The sequence below is a fragment of the Bombina bombina genome, chromosome 7 (assembly GCF_027579735.1).
Source record: "Bombina bombina isolate aBomBom1 chromosome 7, aBomBom1.pri, whole genome shotgun sequence".
Lineage (NCBI taxonomy): Eukaryota > Metazoa > Chordata > Amphibia > Anura > Bombinatoridae > Bombina > Bombina bombina.
In genome coordinates, this window is record NC_069505.1 from 112,596,057 (window position 1) to 112,620,161 (window position 24,105).

General features: G+C 39.9%; 1 protein-coding gene across 1 annotated transcript in view; it reads left to right on the plus strand.

Moving 5' to 3' along the window:
* The window catches only part of CSRP3 (cysteine and glycine rich protein 3), a 99,153-nt gene that overhangs the window by 67,471 nt on the left and 7,577 nt on the right, over positions 1 to 24,105 (plus strand). The window contains exon 5 of the mRNA XM_053688891.1: positions 5,483 to 5,576. Within this exon, the coding sequence (XP_053544866.1) occupies positions 5,483 to 5,576 (94 nt within the window). The remainder of the gene's footprint in view (positions 1 to 5,482; positions 5,577 to 24,105) is intronic.

Genomic DNA, 24,105 nt, shown 5'->3' on the forward strand with positions numbered 1-24,105 from the left:
TTGTAAATGCTTCTCTGGGATCCCCTTTGTTCAGAAATAGCAGACTTATATGGCTTTGGCGTTGCTTTTTGTTAATTATAAGGCCGCTAAATGCCGCTGCGCACCACACGTGTATTATGCCCAGCAGTGAAGGGGTTAATTAGGGAGCTTGTAGGGAGCTTGCAGGGTTAATTTTAGCTTTAGTGTAGAGATCAGCCTCCCACCTGAAACATCCCACGCCCTGATCCCTCCCAAACAGCTTTCTTCCCTCCCCCACCTCACAATTGTCCCCGCCATCTTAAGTACTGGCAGAAAGTCTGCCAGTAACAAAATAAAAGTTTTTTTTTAAAAATATATATTCTGCTGTGTAGGATCCCCCTTTAGCCCCCAACCTCCCTGATCCCCCCCAAACAGCTTTCTAACTCTCCCCCTCTACCTTCTAGTACGCCATCTTGGGTACTGGCAGCTGTCTGCCAGTACTCTGTTTGCCACAAATAATGTTTTTTTAAAACATTTTTTTCTGTAGTGTAGCTGCCCCCCCTCAATAGCCAACCCCCATCCCCTCCCCGATCACTTAGATAACCCCCCTCCCTCCTCTCTCCCACCTTACCCTTAGCTACATATACCGTGTCCCATAGTGTAGCTTCCCACCTGCACCGTGCACGTGCGCGCCCTGTGAGTCCCCCCCCCGTGCAAGCCCCCCCGTACGTGATCCCGCCCCTCTGCGATGAACTCCTCGCATCGATGGCCGCCCACCCACCTCTGCTCCCACCCACCTCCAACATCGGCTCCCACCCACCAACGATCATGGCCATCGATGTCCGATGCAGAGAGCGCCACAGAGTGTCTCTCTCTGCATCGGATGGCTAATTTTTTTTATTGCAGGATGCCTCAATATAGAGGCATCACTGCAATAATATGAAAGCGGCTGGAAGCTATCAGGATTGCTTCCACCACTTTCAAACACCAACATACATGGTACGTCCTTGGTCGTTAAGGACATTTTTTTGTAGGACGAACCCTGTATGTCGTTGGTCCTTAAGGGGTTAAAGGCACAGTCTAGTCCAAATTAAACTTTCATGATTCAGATAGGGCATGCCATTTTAAACAACTTTCCAAATTTGATTTGTTCTCTTGGTATTCTTCATTGAAAGCTAAACCTAGGTAGGCTCATATGCTAATTTCTAAGTCCTTAAAGGTCGCCTCTTATGGCTGTGCATTTTGACAGTTTTTCACAGCTAGACAGCGCTAGCTCATGTCTGCCGTATAGATAACATTGTGCTCACTACCGTGGAGTTACTTAGGAGTCAGCACTGACTGGCTTAAATGCAAATCTGAAAAAGACCTGAGATAAGGGGCAGTCTGCTTAGATACAAGGTAATCACAGAGATAAAAAGTGTATTAATATAACCGTGATGGTTATGCAAAACTGGGGAATGGGTAATAAAGGGATTATCTATCTTTTTAAACAATAAAAATTCTGGAATAAACTGTCCCTTTAATTTATTGGTCTGTAATACTCGAGGGTGTAACTCTATCATCTGCTCTGAAATATCCTCCCACAATATGGGTGTGTTGAAATATATCAGATGAAACATACCCCATTTATTAAATGGTAAAAGATGAGGGCAGGTTTAAAATAGGAGAATACTAACCTGTATGTTATAGTTATCACACAGTACTTGACATTAGACATGTGCGTTTCATTTTGTTCCGAATATAAATTCGGATGAATTCGCCAAATTTGGAAATTCGAACGAAACTAAACTAATCCAAACGCATTTTTTTACGAATATATCTGAATTAGTTCGTATTTATTTGTTACATTCGAATGGCCATGGACTAATCACAATTCAGTATAAAAATTTAATTTAGTGAGATTTAGTGAAATAGAACAGTGAAATAATTCCGTTTGTGTAACTTGGAACCATCTGAATCAACATAACACATACCGAACTTCTGAATTTCCAAATCAAATCCGAAACGACGACATCCGAATTTATTAGAATCCGAAACTAATACATTCAAATGTATCTGAATTCGAATCGATCCGAAACGAAATTAGAAAAAATCAGAATCGGTCCGAAACTAAACTAATTTTTCCACTGTGCACATGTCTACTTGACATTTAGCTAAACTATGTTTTGGCCATTGAAAAAACGATTACAAAAATCTAAGCATTAATGTATACAGAACATTTTCGCACTTGGCTTGTACCTTAATCTACTACAAAACGACAAAACAGGATTGATATTGCAAAAATATTTCATATCCTTTTGAAGCTGCACCATGTGGTCACATAACACAAACTTATGTCCTCTGAGATTTCCATAAAATCAAACGTGGACCCGTTGCTCAGACTGATATGCTACAGGAAAGTTCTCTGTGAAAGGCACATATTGAGCAAAAAAACCGGAGCCGTTTTTATATTTAACCCCTTTACAGTCCCTGGAATCTGCTTTGCTGAGACCCAACCAAGCCCAAAGGGGAATACGATACCAAATGATGCCTTCAGAAAGACTTTTCTATGTATCAGAGCTCCACACACATGCAGCTGCATGCCATGCTGTCCTCAAAAACAAGTGCGCCATACCGGCGCGAAAATGAGGCTCTGACTATGATTAGGGAAAGCCCCTAAAGAATAAGGTGTCAAAAACAGTGCCTGCCGATATAATCATATCAAAATACCCAGAATAAATGATTCCTCAAGGCTAAATATGTGTTAATAATGAATCGATTTAGCCCAGAAAAAGTCTACAGTCTTAATAAGCCCTTGTGAAGCCCTTATTTACTATCTTAATAAACAAGGCTTACCGGATCCCATAGGGAAAATGACAGCTTCCAGCATTACATCGTCTTGTTAGAATGTGTCATACCTCAAGCAGTAAGAGACTGCACACTGTTCCCCCAACTGAAGTTAATTGCTCTCAACAGTCCTGTGTGGAACAGCCATGGATTTTAGTTACGGTGCTAAAATCATTTTCCTCATACAAACAGAAATCTTCATCTCTTTTCTGTTTCTGAGTAAATAGTACATACCAGCACTATTTTAAAATAACAAACTCTTGATTGAATAATAAAAACTACAGTTAAACACTAAAAAACTCTAAGCCATCTCCGTGGAGATGTTGCCTGTACAACGGCAAAGAGAATGACTGGGGTAGGCGGAGCCTAGGAGGGATCATGTGACCAGCTTTGCTGGGCTCTTTGCCATTTCCTGTTGGGGAGGAGAATATCCCACAAGTAAGGATGACGCCGTGGACCGGACACACCTATGTTGGAGAAAAGAGGCTGCTTCTAGAGTGGTAACTAGCCATAGAACAAGCTATTATGCTATTGTTCGTTCCCAGGTTGAGCGCTTCTCTCTTTTTATTTATGTAAATTATGACACTTAGGGAAGTCTCCCTAAGTGTGATGCGGGAATCCAGACGTGGACCCGTTGCTCAGTGTGCCTAGAGGGATATGGCTGCACCTCACTGACGAGGCCCACAATAGGCCGAAACGTACGTCTGGGGTTTTGCTGTTTCTCTTGTTCAGAGAGGGATTGCCTGGTATTTCGGGGCTGGACTGCACAGTTAAGTCAGGATCAGACTGATATGCTACAGGAAAGTTCTTCTCTGTGAAAGGCACATATTAAGCAAAAAGAGACTGCTTCTAGGGTGGTAACTAGCCATAAAACAATCTATTATGCTATTGTTCGTTCCCAGGTTGAGCGCTTCTCTCGTTTTATCTCTGAGATTTCCCCTCAGTAAATGAAATAACTAAGGAAACCTGCTGTTATTATTTAGAAGTCAAGAATAGCATATTTGAATGAATGTCTCCATACGGAGCTTGATAAATCAGCCCCTAAGGGCTAGATTTATTAAAGCCCTACGGCTGCAAGTTCTCACAAGAACTTGCTTGCCGTCATTTATCAAGCAGCGGTCACCAGACCGCCGCTTCCCTAACCTCTTCGCCACCTCTAAGGTGGCGAAATTCAATCTCCTCGGTCTAGTCAGACCGAGGAGATTGACAGCTCCTGCCCGCACGTGATTGGCTGTGCGTGGGCAGGGGGCGGGATTGCACGCAGGCGCAAAATTGCGCTCGTGTGCAATGGCGAATACCTGTGGGTAATTTTGCCCTAACACAGGCGAGCTGAGGCGTACAGGGGCGCGTATACGCGCCCCTGTCCGCCTCAGCTTTAATAAATCTAGCCCTAAGTGTTTACTCTCCACCCTGTTATTTAAAAAACAAAAATTGAGTCTTGCAATTAACTAACATACTGGGTACATTTGAAATTGTTTTGTATACATTACCACATTGTTTGTTGCAATTATTTTTCAATTGCGAAATTACACTCACCACTTGCCTTATCTGAGGAGTCAGTCCTGGCCGGTGGTTACTGGAGTAGACAAGACTTCTTTTTTGATGTTTTGCAGTTCCTTATCTGACAATACCTGCTGAAATGTGACAGGTTAGGCTTGTGAAGTCTGCTGTATGTACTGTAAGTTCTCAGAATTCAGAAATAGAAAACCCTTTATTTTATAGAAAGATAAATTACAGAAAAATGTGGCAAATAAATAACAAACATATATTATAATTGTTATTTTACTAAACATAATTAAACATTTTTATATTACAATCTCAAAGTGTTTGTTGTCCATATTTGTGTGAAGTACCTGTATAGGGAGCAGACTGATACAATACAAGGGGTAAAATGCTCACAGTAACTACAGTTATTACATTCAGTCAGGGCATGTTTATAATGATGCTTTTCTACCAAGAGGCAGTAGGTAAGGTCATTATTTGTGAGTGCGTTTTACTTTAAGATGCTCTCAGTATATGAAGCCTGCCTGAAATAAAGTAATCTGTGCTTTTTCTGTACAGTGACATTTTTATGCTATAAGAGGAATTCCATTTAATACTGGATATCACTGAAACAAGAAAAATGTTTAGCCCAAATTAGTCAAGAAAAGATATTATGATTAAAACATATAAAGGCAGCCAATAGTTCTATACACAACATAAACAGGAAAAGACACAAGGACAACAACCTTGCCTAGTGCTGTCCTTTATAAGAATTACTTCTGACTTAGAACTCACATGGTGAATATTACATTGAAATGTGCATTAAATGATAAGTTAAATGCATCTTTTGTTGCCACACAGATATTTGCCTAATCAATAATCTATGAGATCAAGCTTTTTGTAGATACTTCTTAAAAGTTACAGATTAAATTATTTTTCTTTGTTTTAAATAAATAAAGTTTTGCATGTTTGAAGTTAGGTATTCTATGCCTGCAACATCATTATGGTTTCAGAAATTACTTTAATTTACAGAACAGAAAAAAAACACCTGTCTTTGTTTCCTAAAATACAAAATAAACAATAAAGGATAAAGTGGCTTCAGAGGTTTTTACTGAAGCCAATAAAGGATTATAGTGATCTGATTATAGCAGGGTATGCTCTGTACTTTGAAACAATATTACATTTACTTTGTCTTTTTTTATTCTCCTTGATGTAGCCCTGGCATAAAACTTGTTTCCGCTGTGCCTTTTGTGGGAAAAGCCTGGATTCCACTACGGTCACGGAGAAGGAAGGCGAAATCTACTGCAAAGGTCAGTAAGGGATCAGTAACTGGAGAGTCATATTAATCTCTTCCATAACCTTTAACAACTCATCAAGCTCAAATCCAGCACTTGCTTAAAAGGACATTAAACACTAAATAGATTTCAATCACTTTCCTCTAATTATGGGCTTGCCATGTTGGAACTTAGGTTACACTGAAGGTATCTAAAGGAAGATTACTGCATATGTGCACTGTAAAATAATAAAAGCTTAACTTCAAAATGGCGGCAGTCATGACTAGCAGGAGACAGGGAATAACCTCATACTATGGTTATAGAATGTATTTATTGTTTAATATTCCTTTAATGAATGATTGCATACTAATCTATGCACAGATCTTTTTTCATTCTAGAAGATGACCAATTGATTATAATCATAATCAATAATAATCATTATAATAATAATAATCTTAAAGGGACATAGAAGTTCAAAAAGAAAATGCTCTGATGTGCTAGAGCATTTTATTATTGCTCTGTTGCTTCCTTATAACTCTGTTTAGCTCTTGCAAAGGAGTTAAACACATAGTTAAAGTCAGCTCCAGATCAGCAATGCAGAACTATGAGCTAGATGAAAATCTGGTGAGCCAATGACAAGAGGCATGTGTGTGTAGACACTAATCACAAGCTAGCTCCCAGGAGTCCACTGCTGCTTCTGTGCCTACCTAGGTATGCTTATCAGCAAAAGATACCAAAAGAATGAAGTCAATTTGATAGCGCATGCAATTTTTATATACTTTTTTATTTAATCTGTACACAAGTTCAATTTTGACTTTAATATTACTTTAAAATTCAAGCTTCTTAATTTGCAATATATTTAATGATGGGCACATGGCTCTTGCCCAGGCTTGTTCAACCTAATGCTCAGTGGCCATACACTGTGTGCAGAATTATTAGGCAAATGAGTATTTTGACCACATCATACTCTTTATGCATGTTGTCTTACTCCAAGCTGTATAGGCTCGAAAGCCTACTACCAATTAAGCATATTAGGTGATGTGCATCTCTGTAATGAGAAGGGGTGTGGTCTAATGACATCAACACCCCATATCAGGTGTGCATAATTATTAGGCAACTTCCTTTCCTTTGGCAAAATGGGTCAAAAGAAGGACTTGACAGGCTCAGAAAAGTCAAAAATAGTGAGATATCTTGCAGAGGGATGCAGCACTCTTAAAATTGCAAAGCTTCTGAAGCGTGATCATCGAACAATCAAGCGTTTCATTCAAAATAGTCAACAGGGTCGCAAGAAGCGTGTGGAAAAACAAAGGCGCAAAATAACTGCCCATGAACTGAGAAAAGTCAAGCGTGCAGCTGCCAAGATGCCACTTGCCCCCAGTTTGGCCATATTTCAGAGCTGCAACATCACTGGAGTGCCCAAAAGCACAAGGTGTGCAATACTCAGAGACATGGCCAAGGTAAGAAAGGCTGAAAGACGACCACCACTGAACAAGACACACAAGCTGAAACGTCAAGACTGGGCCAAGAAATATCTCAAGACTGATTTTTCTAAGGTTTTATGGACTGATGAAATGAGAGTGAGTCTTGATGGGCCAGATGGATGGGCCCGTGGCTGGACGGTAAAGGGCAGAGAGCTCCAGTCCGACTCAGACGCCAGCAAGGTGGAGGTGGAGTACTGGTTTGGGCTGGTATCATCAAAGATGAGCTTGTGGGGCCTTTTCGGGTTGAGGATGGAGTCAAGCTCAACTCCCAGTCCTACTGCCAGTTTCTGGAAGACACCTTCTTCAAGCAGTGGTACAGGAAGAAGTCTGCATCCTTCAAGAAAAACATGATTTTCATGCAGGACAATGCTCCATCACACGCGTCCAAGTACTCCACAGCGTGGCTGGCAAGAAAGGGTATAAAAGAAGAAAATCTAATGACATGGCCTCCTTGTTCACCTGATCTGAACCCCATTGAGAACCTGTGGTCCATCATCAAATGTGAGATTTACAAGGAGGAAAAACAGTACACCTCTCTGAACAGTGTCTGGGAGGCTGTGGTTGCTGCTGCACGCAATGTTGATGGTGAACAGATCAAAACACTGACAGAATCCATGGATGGCAGGCTTTTGAGTGTCCTTGCGAAGAAAGGTGGCTACATTGGTCACTGATTTGTTTTTGTTTTGTTTTTGAATGTCAGAAATGTATATTTGTGAATGTTGAGATGTTATATTGGTTTCACTGGTAAAAATAAATAATTGAAATGGGTATATATTTGTTTTTTGTTAAGTTGCCTAATAATTATGCACAGTAATAGTCACCTGCACACACAGATATCCCCCAAAAAGAGCTATAACTAAAAACAAACTAAAAACTACTTCCAAAACTATTCAGCTTTGATATTAATGAGTTTTTTGGGTTCATTGAGAACATGGTTGTTGTTCAATAATAAAATTAATCCTCAAAAATACAACTTGCCTAATAATTCTGCACTCCCTGTAATGTTGTCTTCCAGTTTGTGTCTGCCCCTTCCCTTTCCCATTCCACAATGGAAAATGCTTTTTTTTTATATCTTTATTTTACTCACAGAAATCCATAACAAAGAAAATAAAGTGCAGCCAGCTTGATCAAATATATATATTTTATTTGATTTTATACAATATTAAAACAACGTAAAAAAAAAACTAACAACCATATATCATATGAAAACTGCACAGGTTCCAATTAACATAAAGATCTCAATAAGTCTGCCACCTCCTGTTTTGGCAGTAAAAGTATGGGTAGCCTTCTATTCTCAAATCTTAGCTAACTAGCAAAGCAGAGGTTAATTAGTCTGCAGCAAAGAAATGAATGGGGAGGACAATGTTAGTAATATATCATCCGCAAACATGGTCCATTTATAATCATTCTGTCCCATATGAATCCCTGAGATCATCTCATTACTCCTAATATGAGCCCCTAACACCTCCATTGCAAGAATAACTAATAGAAGAGAAAAGGGACAACCGTGTCGGGTCCCACTGAATATGTTGAGAGGCTCAGAAAGTAGACCATTTACTTTCACCTTCGCAGTTGGGATAAGGGTTGCCAGGTGTCAGCCACAAAAATACCGGACTGATAAACAGGGGGGGGGGGATATACATATATAATTATATACATATATGTATGTGTGTGTATATATATATATATATATATATATATATATATATATATTCATACAGTTGTGCTCATAAGTTTACATACCCTGGCAGAATTTATTATTTCTTGGCCATTTTTCAGAGAATATAAATGATAACACAAAAACTTTTCTTTCACTCATGGTTAGTGTTTGGCTGAATCCATTTATTATCAATCAACTGTGTTTACTCTTTTTAAATCATAATGACAACAGAAACTACCCAAATGACGCTGATCAAAAGTTTACATACCCTGGTGATTTTGGCCTGATAACATGCACACAAGTTGACACAAAGGGGTTTGAATGGCTATTAAAGGTAACCATCCTCATCTGTGATCTGTTTACTTGTAATTAGTGTGTGTGTATAAAAGGTCAATGAGTTTCTGGACTCCTGACAGACCCTTGCATCTTTCATCCAGTGCTGCACTGACAGTTCTGGATTCTGAGTCATGGGGAAAGCAAAAGAATTGTCAAAGGATCTGCGGGAAAAGGTAGTTGAACTGTATAAAACAGAAAATGAATATAAAAAGATATCCAAGGAATTGAGAATGCAAATCAGCAGTGTTCAAACTCTAATAAAGAAGTGGAAAATGAGTTCTGTTGAAACCAAACCACGGTCAGGTAGATTAACTAAAATTTCAGCCACAACTGCCAGGAAAATTGTTTGGGATGCAAAGACAAACCCACAAATAACTTCAGGTGAAATACAGGACATGGTGTGGCTGTTTCAAGATACACAATAAGGAGGCACTTAAAGATGGGCTGCATGGTCAAGTCGCCAGAAGAAAGCCATTACTACGCAAAGGCCACAAAGTATCCCGCTTACAATACGTCAAACAGCACAGAGACAAGCCTCAAACCTTCTGGCACAAAGTCATTTAGATTGATGAGACCAAAATTGAGCTTTTTGGCCACAACCATAAACGCTACATTTGGAGAAGGCCTATGGTCAGAATTGATGGCAAGATGAATGCAGTATGTTATCAAACAGAACGCCTCATTTTCCACTTCTTGATTAGAGTTTGAACACTGCTGATTTGCATTCTCAATTCCTTGGATATATTTTTATATCCCTTTCCTGTTTTATACAGTTCAACTACCTTTTTCCCACAGATCCTTTGACAATTCTTTTTCTTTCCCCATGACTCAGAATCCAGAAACGTCAGTGCAGCACTGGATGAAAGATGCAAGGGTCTGTCAGGAGTCCAGAAACTCATTGACCTTTTATACACACACACTAATTACAAGAAAACAGATTACAGGTGAGGATGGTTACCTTTAATAGCCATTCAAACCCCTTTGTGTCAACTTGTGTGCATGTTATCAGGCCAAAATCACCAGGGTATGTAAACTTTTGATCAGGGTCATTTGGGTAGTTTCTGAAGAAACTACCCAAACTTATCAGCACAACTGTGTGTGTGTGTATATATATATATATATATATATATATATATGTGTGTGTGTCTCTCTCTCTCTCTATATATATGTTTGTATGATGATTATTTATATATATATATATATATATATATATATATATATATATATATATATATATGTGTGTGTGTGTGTATATTAGAAGGAAAGATATGTTACCAGCGCTAAACTGTCCCTATAGGTCTGTATATGAACAGAGGATAGGAATTTCTCATGAGTGTATGTATTCCAAAGAAATGTTATTAGGTGTATGTATCGTGCAGCAATGAAAAAATGATTCAGTGTACCCTTAACACTGTTTAAAAATTATAAAAAAAGAGAATAAATCAAAAGAGTTTCAGCGCACAGATATACAAATATGCAACTGGTTGCAATGTTAAATATTATTGTATGAAATTCATAAAAAATAATATATATTGCGTATAAAGTTCACAATGCAATGATGTGTTTGGTAGAGGATTTACTTCTTACCAGAGATTACCTCGATCATATGAGGTAATGTATGTTCCCAGCAGAACCAATACTTGGTGTATTCCTTGTTCTGTGGTTGTTGGCCCCAGTAGCTCCTATGTGGAGAGGAGAAATTATTTTCTCTGGGAATCTTGATCTGTAACACTCTGTGGTCTTTTTCCGCCACTTGATTGGTAGAATCTTCCAATTATCTCTGGGATATTTAGCCTTGGTGTCTCTCAGGAGTATGGTATATATTCTCCCATGTCACCAATTCTCACCAGGATATAGAGGAAGAAAGAAAGGAAAAGCACATAGCGTAATACTGTTTTATGCAAAAAGTAGCGATATGCACTTACATTTGCAGCCCTCAATCCTTGATGAGGTAAGCATTCACACACGTATACATCTCAAAGATGTTGTACTTGACAATTATTACAAATTATTCTCCACTTGGTAGAACAGTGGTAGCTCCAGACACAACCGAGTATGTCTTCAAAAGTTCCAAGTAGTTTAAAAGCAAATTTTTCTTTCCAATAAAAAAATGCCCCTTGTCTATGTCTAGAAATGGTGTAAAAACTTTAAGTAAAAACTTTTAGTAAAAACTAAGTAAAAAAAAGGAGGGTGTTTTGCAAGACTTCACACCGCATAGTGATAGCATAAATACTCTTTCAAAACCCAGGGGAACTGTAATGTAGTGCACTTACATGTCAGTCCTGTACTGTGTTTGGAGAAATCAAGCTAAGTATCGTTTCCGGTGTGAAGAGGTGCTTGTAAAAAAATCCAGGAGAGTCCTGTAAAGCCAGTGTCGCTGACGTGGAAAGTGAATCCTGTACACCCACTGGTAAGTTAATCCTTACGCGTTTTGAAGTATAAGGTTACTTCTTCATCAGAGGTAAGTGTACAAGAGCACCGGCGTTTTTTTTTTTTAAATATTTTGTGGGCGTGATCTTTCTTTCCACGTCATGACGTCGACTCGTAACCTAGATCGGGCGTCCTATCGTGTGAACTGCCTCTTTAGGTTGCCATAGTGACATTTGTTGTAAGTAAACATCGGGCGCTTCGGTATAACTCCTCTGTCACATATGGCAACGTGTGTGTATTGATCTGGCTATGAATGCCTTGAACCTGCTTAAGTTTTTGCGAGTGACATTATATTTCTCAAAACGGATCAGTCTAGACTCAACTGCTGTTTTTTGTATAATATGTTAAAGACAATATGATATTAGCCTATGATGTATGTATAATGTGTATATACTAGTGTCAGTTTTAGCGGTACATTCATTCGCTAATAAAGAACCTCTATCGGTTTTATTAACCACATAGACCTATCGATTTTATCTATTAGAATTTATTTGAAGTGCACTGTTAATTCTATTATCAAGGGACACAGATCTATCTATGTTTCACTCTATATATACATATATGGAATAGTTTTGCGCACACATTAAGCTTTGTGCCCTTATTTTAGTACTAAGCTTTCAAGGACTTGTACGTGAAATTGTGTCCTGAAAACGAGGCTCAGTCCCTTGCCTGTCCTGGGACAGACATACTGATTTGCTGCTTAAAGTCCTTTGCAATGGGGTGTGAATACTTAGGACATTTTGAGGTAAAATATCTTCCTTTTTTACATAAAGATGTTCAGGTGATATTTTCTAATCAGCTTTTTACAGCTATGCTGCATCACTTTTAAGTGTTTCAACATTTGGGTATCATGGCCCTTTAATGCACTTCTTTCAGCTCCCATTTCCTAGAAATTTCTGTAGCTCAATCGAGGTAGCAGCGCCCCCGTAGGATGTGTGGTAGTGTTAAGTACTGCACCGCACTGTGATAAAAAAAACAAAAAACGGAAACAGACATTTAAATGCTGTCCGAGTTTCTTTTATAAACTTTACCAGACAGAATTCTAGAATATATATTATATATTATATATATTTGGGTTATTTTTGGGCCAAATTAGAATTTAGTTAGCATGGTGAATAAGAAAGACCAGTCTAATCTATTAAACGCGTTTTCAGCGTCCATCGAAATTAAAAAAGATGAAATATCTTTATGTTTAGCTTTAACTAGCATTGTCTCTAGCTTCTCTATGCGGGACAAACTTAGCTTGATCGATATGTATACGTTTTGTTATTATAAAATTCAGTCTATGTGCTAGAATTTTGGAATACATTTTTTTTGTCTGAATTTTGGAAAGAGAACAATGGTGAGTCCATGGCATCCTCAATTACTGTTGGGAATATCACTCCTGGCCTGCAGGAGGAGGCAAAGAGCACCACAGCAAAGCTTTTAAGTATCACTCCCTCCCCACAAACCCCAGTCATTCGACCAAAGGAAAATGGAGAAGAAGAGTAACACAAGGTGCAGGGGTGTCTAAGATTTAGTAAAAAAAAAACTGTCTTAAATTAAAGGGTGGGGCCGTGGACTCACCATATCCGGAAAGAAAGAAACTTATCAGATAAGCATAAATTTTGTTTTCTTTCCTAAGATATGGTGAGTCCACTGCGTCCTCAGTTACTGTTGGGAACCAATATCCAAGCTAAAGGACACAGAGGACTAGGGAGGGACAGACAGCTAGACCTAAACAGAAGGCACCACTGCCTGAAGAATCTTTCTCCCAAAAGAAGCTTCAGCCGAGGCAAAAGTATAAAATCTATAAAATTTGGAAAAAATATGCAAAGAGGACAAAATTGCAGCATTGCAAATCTGTTCCACAGAAGCTTAATTTTTGAAAGCCCAAGAAGAAGAAACAGCCCTAGTGGAATGAGTTGTGATTCTCTCAGGAGGTTGCTGTCCAAACGAATAATACTTCTCAGCCAGAGAGAAAGAGAAGTAGCAGTAGCTTTCTGACTTTTATGTTTCCCAGAAAAACAAACAAACAAGGAAGGAGACTGGCGAAAAATCCTTAGTCACCTGCAAGTAGAATTTAAGAGCACGCACAACATCCAAGTTGTGCAACAAACGTTCTTTATGAGAAGAAGGATTAGGACAGAGAGAAGGAACAATTTCCTGACTAATATTTCTATCTGAAACAACTTTAGGAAGGAAACCAAACTTAGTATGAAGAACTGCCTTATCTGCATTAAAAATGAGATAAGGCAAATCACACTGAAGAAAGTTCTGAGACTCTCAGAGCAGAAGAAATAGCCGTAAGAAACTAAACCTTCCAAGATAACAACTTAAAGGGAAACTGGACTGGAAATGGTTTCTTTTGTGATTCAGATAGAGCATGCAATTTTAAGCAACTTTCTAATTGACTCCTATTATCAAATTTTCTTCATTCTCTTAGTATCTTTATTTGAAAAGCAAGAATGTAAGTTTAGATGCCGGCCCATTTTTGGTGAACAACCTATGTTGTTCTTGCTGATTGGTGGATAAATTCGCCCACCAATAAACAAGTGCTGTCTGGCTTCTTAGCTTAGATGCCTTCTTTTTTAAATAAAGATAGCAAGAGAACGAAGAAAAAACATAATTTATGTAAGAACTTACCTGATAAATTCATTTCTTTCATATTAGCAAGAGTCCATGAGCTAGTGACGTATGGGATATACATTCCTACCAGGAGGGGCAAAGTTTCCCAAACCTCAAAATGCCTATAAATACACCCCTCACCACACCCACAATTCAGTTTAACGAATAGCCAAGAAGTGGGGTGATAAAAAAGTGCGAAAGCATATAAAATAAGGAATTGGAATAATTGTGCTTTATACAAAATCATAACCACCACAAAAAAAGGGCGGGCCTCATGGACTCTTGCTAATATGAAAGAAATGAATTTATCAGGTAAGTTCTTACATAAATTATGTTTTCTTTCATGTAATTAGCAAGAGTCCATGAGCTAGTGACGTATGGGATAATGACTACCCAAGATGTGGATCTTTCCACACAAGAGTCACTAGAGAGGGAGGGATAAAATAAAGACAGCCAATTCCTGCTGAAAATAATCCACACCCAAAATAAAGTTTAACGAAAAACAGAAGCAGAAGATTCAAACTGAAACCGCTGCCTGAAGTACTTTTCTACCAAAAACTGCTTCAGAAGAAGAAAATACATCAAAATGGTAGAATTTAGTAAAAGTATGCAAAGAGGACCAAGTTGCTGCTTTGCAGATCTGGTCAACCGAAGCTTCATTCCTAAACGCCCAGGAAGTAGATACTGACCTAGTAGAATGAGCTGTAATTCTCTGAGGCGGAATTTTACCCGACTCAACATAGGCAAGATGAATTAAAGATTTCAACCAAGATGCCAAAGAAATGGCAGAAGCTTTCTGGCCTTTCCTAGAACCGGAAAAGATAACAAATAGACTAGAAGTCTTACGGAAAGATTTCGTAGCTTCAACATAATATTTCAAAGCTCTAACAACATCCAAAGAATGCAACGATTTCTCCTTAGAATTCTTAGGATTAGGACATAATGAAGGAACCACAATTTCTCTACTAATGTTGTTGGAATTCACAACTTTAGGTAAAAATTCAAAAGAAGTTCGCAACACCGCCTTATCCTGATGAAAAATCAGAAAAGGAGACTCACAAGAAAGAGCAGATAATTCAGAAACTCTTCTAGCAGAAGAGATGGCCAAAAGGAACAAAACTTTCCAAGAAAGTAATTTAATGTCCAATGAATGCATAGGTTCAAACGGAGGAGCTTGAAGAGCTCCCAGAACCAAATTCAAACTCCAAGGAGGAGAAATTGACTTAATGACAGGTTTTATACGAACCAAAGCTTGTACAAAACAATGAATATCAGGAAGAATAGCAATCTTTCTGTGAAAAAGAACAGAAAGAGCAGAGATTTGTCCTTTCAAAGAACTTGCGGACAAACCCTTATCTAAACCATCCTGAAGAAACTGTAAAATTCTCGGTATTCTAAAAGAATGCCAAGAAAAATGATGAGAAAGACACCAAGAAATATAAGTCTTCCAGACTCTATAATATATCTCTCGAGATACAGATTTACGAGCCTGTAACATAGTATTAATCACGGAGTCAGAGAAACCTCTTTGACCAAGAATCAAGCGTTCAATCTCCATACCTTTAAATTTAAGGATTTCAGATCCTGATGGAAAAAAGGGCCTTGTGACAGAAGGTCTGGTCTTAACGGAAGAGTCCACGGTTGGCAAGAGGCCATCCGAACAAGATCCGCATACCAAAACCTGTGAGGCCATGCCGGAGCTACCAGCAGAACAAACGAACATTCCTTCAGAATCTTGGAGATTACTCTTGGAAGAAGAACTAGAGGCGCAAAGATATAGGCAGGATGATACTTCCAAGGAAGTGATAATGCATCCACTGCCTCCGCCTGAGGATCCCGGGATCTGGACAGATACCTGGGAAGTTTCTTGTTTAGATGGGACGCCATCAGATCTATTTCTGGAAGTTCCCACATTTGAACAATCTGAAGAAATACCTCTGGGTGAAGAGACCATTCGCCCGGATGCAACGTTTGGCGACTGAGATAATCCGCTTCCCAATTGTCTACACCTGGGATATGAACCGCAGAGATTAGACAGGAGCTGGATTCCGCCCAAACCAAAATTCGAGATACTTCTTTCATAGCCAGAGGACTGTGAGTCCCTCCTTGATGATTGATGTATGCCACAGTTGTGACATTGTCTGTCTGAAAACAAATGAACGATTCTCTCTTCAGAAGAGGCCAAAACTGAAGAGCTCTGAAAATTGCACGGAGTTCCAAAATATTGATCGGTAATCTCACCTCCTGAGATTCCCAAACTCCTTGTGCCGTCAGAGATCCCCACACAGCTCCCCAACCTGTGAGACTTGCATCTGTTGAAATTACAGTCCAGGTCGGAAGCACAAAAGAAGCCCCCTGAATTAAACGATGGTGATCTGTCCACCATGTTAGAGAGTGTCGAACTATCGGTTTTAAAGATATTAATTGAGATATCTTCGTGTAATCCTTGCACCATTGCTTCAGCATACAGAGCTGAAGAGGTCGCATGTGAAAACGAGCAAAGGGGATCGCGTCCGATGCAGCAGTCATAAGACCTAGAATTTCCATGCATAAGGCTACCGAAGGGAATGATTGTGACTGAAGGTTTCGACAAGCTGTAATCAACTTTAGACGTCTCTTGTCTGTTAAAGACAGAGTCATGGACACTGAATCCATCTGGAAACCCAGAAAGGTTACCCTTGTCTGAGGAATCAAAGAACTTTTTGGTAAATTGATCCTCCAACCATGATCTTGAAGAAACAACACAAGTTGATTCGTATGAGATTCTGCTAAATGTAAAGACTGAGCAAGTACCAAGATATCGTCCAAATAAGGAAATACCACAATACCCTGTTCTCTGATTACAGACAGCAGGGCACCGAGAACCTTTGTAAAAATTCTTGGAGCTGTAGCTAGGCCAAACGGCAGAGCCACAAATTGGTAATGCTTGTCCAGAAACGGGAATCTCAGGAACTGATAATGATCTGGATGAATCAGAATATGCAGATATGCATCCTGTAAATCTATCGTGGACATATAATTCCCTTGCTGAACAAAAGGTAAGATAGTCCTTACAGTTACCATCTTGAACGTTGGTATCCTTACATAACGATTCAATATTTTTAGATCCAGAACTGGTCTGAAAGAATTCTCCTTCTTTGGTACAATGAAGATCTCTAGATCTGAAACACATTTCAGAAATGCTTGAGCTTTTACTGGATTTACTGGGACACGGGAAAGAAAAAATCTCTTTGCAGGAGGTCTCAACTTGAAACCAATTCTGTACCCTTCTGAAACAATGCTCTGAATCCAAAGATTGTGAACAGAATTGATCCAAATTTCCTTGAAAAAACGTAACCTGCCCCCTACCAGCTGAGCTGGAATGAGGGCCGCACCTTCATGTGGACTTAGAAGCAGGCTTTGCCTTTCTAGCTGGCTTGGATTTATTCCAGACTGGAGATGGTCTCCAAACTGAAACTGCTCCTGAGGATGAAGGATCAGGCTTTTGTTCTTTGTTGAAACGAAAGGAACGAAAACGATTATTAGCCCTGTTTTTACCTTTAGATTTTTTATCCTGTGGTAAAAAAGTTCCTTTCCCACCAGTAACAGTTGAAATAATGGAATCCAACTGAGAACCAAATAATTTGTTACCCTGGAAAGAAATGGAAAGTAAAGTTGATTTAGAAGCCATATCAGCATTCCAAGTTTTAAGCCATAAAGCTCTTCTAGCTAAAATAGCTAGAGACATAAACCTGACATCAACTCTGATAATATCAAAAATGGCATCACAGATAAAATTATTAGCATGCTGAAGAAGAATAATAATATCATGAGAATCACAATGTGTTACTTGTTGCGCTAAAGTTTCCAACCAAAAAGTTGAAGCTGCAGCAACATCAGCCAAAGATATAGCAGGTCTAAGAAGATTACCTGAACACAGATAAGCTTTTCTTAGAAAGGACTCAATTTTCCTATCTAGAGGATCCTTAAACGAAGTACCATCTGACGTAGGAATAGTAGTACGTTTAGCAAGGGTAGAAATAGCCCCATCAACTTTAGGGATCTTGTCCCAAAATTCTAATCTGTCAGACGGCACAGGATATAATTGCTTAAAACGTTTAGAAGGAGTAAATGAATTACCCAAATTATCCCATTCTTTGGAAATTACTGCAGAAATAGCATTAGGAACAGGAAAAACTTCTGGAATAACCACAGGAGCTTTAAATACCTTATCTAAACGTTTAGAATTAGTATCAAGAGGACCAGAATCCTCTATTTCTAAAGCAATTAGAACTTCTTTAAGTAAAGAACGAATAAATTCCATTTTAAATAAATATGAAGATTTATCAGCATCAACCTCAGAGACAGAATCCTCTGAACCAGAGGAGTCATCAGAATCAGAATGATGATGTTCATTTAAAAATTCATCTGTAGGGAGAGAAGTTTTAAAAGATTTTTTACGTTTACTAGAAGGAGAAATAACAGACATAGCCTTCTTTATGGATTCAGAAACAAAATCTCTTATATTATCAGGAACATTCTGCACCTTAGATGTTGAGGGAACTGCAACAGGCAATGGTACTTTACTAAAGGAAATATTATCTGCTTTAACAAGTTTGTCATGACAATCAATACAAACAACAGCTGGAGAAATAGCTACCAAAAGTTTACAGCAGATACACTTAGCTTTGGTAGATTCAGCACTTGACAGCGATTTTCCTGTAGTATCTTCTGGCTCAGATGCAACGTGAGACATCTTGCAATATGTAAGAGAAAAAACAACATATAAAGCAAAATTGATCAAATTCCTTAAATGACAGTTTCAGGAATGGGAAAGAATGCCAAAGAACAAGCTTCTAGCAACCAGAAGCAATAAAAAATGAGACTTAAATAATGTGGAGCCAAAAGTGACGCCCATATTTTTTCGCGCCAAATAAGACGCCCACATTATTTGGCGCCTAAATGCTTTTTGGCGCAAAAAATGACGCCACATCCGGAACGCCGACATTTTTGGCGCGAAATAACGTCAAAGAATGACGCAACTTCCGGCGACACGTATGACGCCGGAAACGGAAATAGAATTTTTGCGCCAAAAAAGTCCGCGCCAAGAATGACGCAATAAAATGAAGCATTTTCAGCCCCCGCGAGCCTAACAGCCCACAGGGAAAAACTCAAATTTTAAGGTAAGAAAAAATGGTCAAATCAAAATGCATTATCCCAAATATGAAACTGACTGTCTGAAAATAAGGAAAGTTGAACATTCTGAGTCAAGGCAAATAAATGTTTGAATACATATATTTAGAACTTTATAAACAAAGTGCCCAACCATAGCTTGGAGTGTCACAGAAAATAAGACTTACTTACCCCAGGACACTCATCTACATATAGCAGATAGCCAAACCAGTACTGAAACGAGAATCAGCAGAGGTAATGGTATATATAAGAGTATATCGTCGATCTGAAAAGGGAGGTAAGAGATGAATCTCTACGACCGATAACAGAGAACCTATGAAATAGACCCCTTAGAAGGAGATCACTGCATTCAAATAGGCAATACTCTCCTCACATCCCTCTGACATTCACTGCACGCTGAGAGGAAAACCGGGCTCCAACTTGCTGCGGAGCGCATATCAACGTAGAATCTAGCACAAACTTACTTCACCACCTCCATCGGAGGCAAAGTTTGTAAAAACTGAATTGTGGGTGTGGTGAGGGGTGTATTTATAGGCATTTTGAGGTTTGGGAAACTTTGCCCCTCCTGGTAGGAATGTATATCCCATACGTCACTAGCTCATGGACTCTTGCTAATTACATGAAAGAAATTGATAATATGAGTAAATTAGAAAGTTGCTTAAAATTGTATGCTCTATCTGAATCACACACACAAAAAAACATTTGGGTTCAGTGACCCTTTAATATCTATAGAATGCAGTGGTTCAAATGGAGCCTGCTGCAAAAGTTTAAAAACAAGGTTAAGGCTCCAAGGCGCAGCAACAGACTTAAACACAGGCCTAATTCTTACCAAGGCCTGGCAAAAAGATTGCACATCTGGCATGTCCACGAGATGCTTGTGCAGCAAAATAGATAAAGTAGAAATCTGAACCTGCAGAGTACTGACAGACAAACCCTTCTCCAGACCTTCCTGGAGAAAGGACAGAATCCTTGGAATCCTGACTCTACTCCAAGAGTAGCCCTTAGATTCACACCAATAAAGATATTTACCCCATACCTTATCATAAATCTTTCTAGTAACAGGCTTATGAGCCTGAATCATGATCTCAATGACCGACTCAGAAAATCCACGCTTAGACAAAACTAAGTATTCAATCTCCAAGCAGTCAGCTTCAGAGAAACAAGATTTGGGTGACGGAAAGTACCCTGAAGTAATAGATCCTTCCTTAGAGGAAGTCTCCAAGGAGGGAGAGAAGACATCTCCACTAAGTCTGCATACCAGATCCTGCAAGGCCACGCAGGAGCTATTAGAATCACTGATGCTCTCTCCTGCTTCATACGAGCAATGACTCGTAAAAGGAGAACAGAGGAAACAGATATGTCAACCTGAAGTTCCACGGAACTGCCATAGCATCTATCAGGAAGGCCTGAGGATCCCTTGAACCGTACTTTGGAAGCTTGGCGTTCTGTCGAGACGCCATCAGATCCAACTCCGCTACCCCCGATTTGATGGTTAACCTGGAGAACACCTCCAGATGGAGTTCCCACTCCCCGGGATGAAAAGTATGTCTGCTCAGGAAATCCGCTTCCCAGTTGTCCACTCCTGGAATGTGGATGGTAGATAGACAGCAGTTGTGAGCTTCCGCCCACTGAATGATCCGAGCCACCTCCTTAATGGCTAAAGGACTCAGAGTCTCTCCCTGGTGGTTGATGTAAGCCACTGAGGTTATGTTGTCTGACTGGAATCTGATAAACTGGGCTAAAGCCAGCTGAGGCCAAGCCATCAAGACATTGAAGATCGCTCTCAACGCAAATATGTTTATGGGGAGAGCAGATTCCTCCTGAGACCGAAGTCCCTGCACCTTCAACAAATCCCAGACTGCTCCCCAGCCCATCAGGCTGGCGTCCGTGGTCACAATCACCCAGGAAGGTCTCCGAATGCATGTCCCCTGAGACAGATGTTCCTGGGACAGCCACCATGGAGGAGAGTCTCTTGTTGACTGATCTAGAACTATATTCTGAGACAGATCTGCATAATCCCCATTCCATTAACTGAGCATGCATAAATGCAGAGCTCTCAAATGGAATCGAGCAAATGTCCATGGAAGCAACCATCAGACCAATTACCTCAATACATTGAGCCACTAATGGTCAAACAGTGGCCTGTAGAGAAAGGCAAGAGGAAAAAATCTTGTTTCTTCTGACCTCCGTCAGAAATATCTTCATTGATACCGGAACAAGGGAACTCTTTTCCAAATTTACCTTACATCCGTGGGAAAAAAGAAAAGACAACATGATCTCTATATGAGAGTTTGCTAGTAGAAAAGATGGCGCCTGAACCAGAATGTCGTCCAGATAGGGTGCTAAAGCAATTCCCCAAGACCGAATTACTGCCAAAAGAGCCCCCAGAACCTTTGAGAACATTCTGGGGGCTGTGGCAAGTCTGAATGGAAGAGCCACAAACTGAAAGTGATTGTCAATTTTTTTTTTCTTTCATGATTTAGATAGAGCATGCAATTTTAAGCAACTTTCTAATTTACTCCTATTATCTATTTTTCTTCATTCTCTTGCTATCTTTATTTAAAAAAGCAAGAATGTAAGTTTAGAAGCCGGACCATTTTTAGTTCACAACCTGAGTTGTGCTTGCTGATTGGTGGTTAAATACACCCACCAATAAACAAGTGCTGTCCAGGGTCTGAAACAAAAATTTGCTGGCTCCTTAGCTTAGATGCCTTATTTTTCAAATAAAGATAGCAAGAGAACGAATAAAAATTGATAATAGGAGTAAATTAGAAAGTTTCTTAAAATTGCATGCTCTATCTGAATCATGAAAGAAAAAAATGTGGGTTTAGTGTCCCTTTAAGAGAAAAAAAGCACAGTAGACGTGCATTAGGCCATTTCTTATATAACTGAATGCTAAATATGGCTGCAGGTAGCGGTATTCAGGTCATTTTGTAGCCAGATTTTTTTGTGTGAAAGTGCAACACACAAACACTTAAATTATGCTTACCTGATAATTTTCTTTTCTTCTGACGAGAAGAGTCCACAGCTGCATTCATTACTTTTGGTAATTCAGAACCTGGCCACCAGGAGGAGGCAAAGACACCACAGCCAAAGGCTTAAATACCTCCCCCACTCCCGTCATCCCCAGTCATTCTGCCGAGGGAATAAGGAACAGTAGGAGAAAAATCAGGGTGAAAAATGTGCCAGAAGGAACAAAAAATATGGCCACCCCTTATGAACAACGCGGGCGGGGAGCTGTGAACTCTTCCAGTCAGAAGAAAAGAAAATGATCAGGTAAGCATAACTTAAGTTTTTCTTCTTAAACGCGAAGAGTCCACAGCTGCATACATTACTTTTGGGAAAACAATACCCAAGCTATAGAGTACACTGAATGCAAAACAGGCGGGTACAAAAGGCGGCCCCTTCTGAAGGCACCACAGCCAAAACCCCAAAACTCCAGACAGAAAAAACTGCTTCACTAGAAGCCAAAGGACAAAAAGGAAAAAACTGCCCAACAGTTAAAACCAGCAAGGCCTTTGCTAGAGACCACTCAGGTTATTAGACTTGACCAAGCCAAAAGCCTCTGAGGAGACGAAGTCCTGCAGGAACGCAGCCCGCAAAATTAAACTTACCCCCGATCAAAAGAAAGGGGAAACATCTACATTCGCCCAGCGGGGAAGAAAAGAGACTCAGCTAAATGAGTCAGAAAGGACCCTCAGAACCCAAAGGGACTTGGACCAAGAAAAGGAAATCCAAGAGAGTGAACCAGGATGAAACAGGGTACCTATGAAAAGACCCTGCTGACCCAGCAAAGCAAAGGGAGGACTTGTAAAGCCCCCTCTACCTCAAACAAAGGACCAAGAAATGTCCTGAGAACTTAAAAGAAGGAAAGAAAAATCCCTCCCCTACACAGAGCACTCACTCGCACCCAGAGTAGAGCAACCGGAAGACAAACTGTGCCCGGGAGTCGCTGAAAAAACGGCATCAGATATATGCTCCTCCAAGCCATAGGCGTCTTGCTACAAATAAGGACTTAGTGACCACAGGTCGCCACCCTAGCAATGAAACTGCACAGGACCTTCTTCAGAAGAAGAACTCAGTGCAGGACAGGACCTTCCCAAAAGGGGATAGGAAGGAAGGAACCGAACCCAGTAGAGAAAACTACCTGCCGAGGAGGGATCCACCGAGAAGCCTCTCCCTTAAGAAGGATCACCATAACTATGATACGCGGCTAAGATCAACAGATCAGACAGATCCCTAACTCTTGCTCCGGCAACAGACCCAGCACCAAAGTGACTGATAATGTCCGAAAGACTTAGGGATTAAAAGTACCCCTAATCATCAGGACCTGCAGGAAGGAAAAAGGTTGAGAGCCAGCCCCCCCAAAGAGCTCGGGTTCCATAAACCAGACACAGCCCCCTTCCTGAAGACGAAGGGCACTCCCAAAAGGAGACCCTCTACTGGAACTACAGTAAAGGCATGGCACAAGAAATCCATCCCTTCACACTGATATCCCGCATGCAAGGCAGGGAAAACACCCCCACTAAACAGAGGAATAAAAAGTACCTCCAAGCACCAGGCGGATACATGGAATGTCAAATTCACCCTCAAAAGGAGGGTAAGTAAAACCAAAACTTAACAGCTTGCTAGCACACAATGAAGGTGCAGATGGCTGCAGTTGGTTTCAAACTACAATCCTTCCGCTCATTAGACAGCTAAGCTAACCATCAGGCTACTACAGCAGGGCTTAAGCGTAAAGCTGTAGACAAGCTCAAAAGTACATTACCGAAATAAAAACCATCCAAAAAACAGGAACAGAAGACGTCCCAGAACCGGGAAACTGGGTCGTCCCAAATCAGTCCTAAGGGATCTGGATACAGACTCCCAAAATTACAGA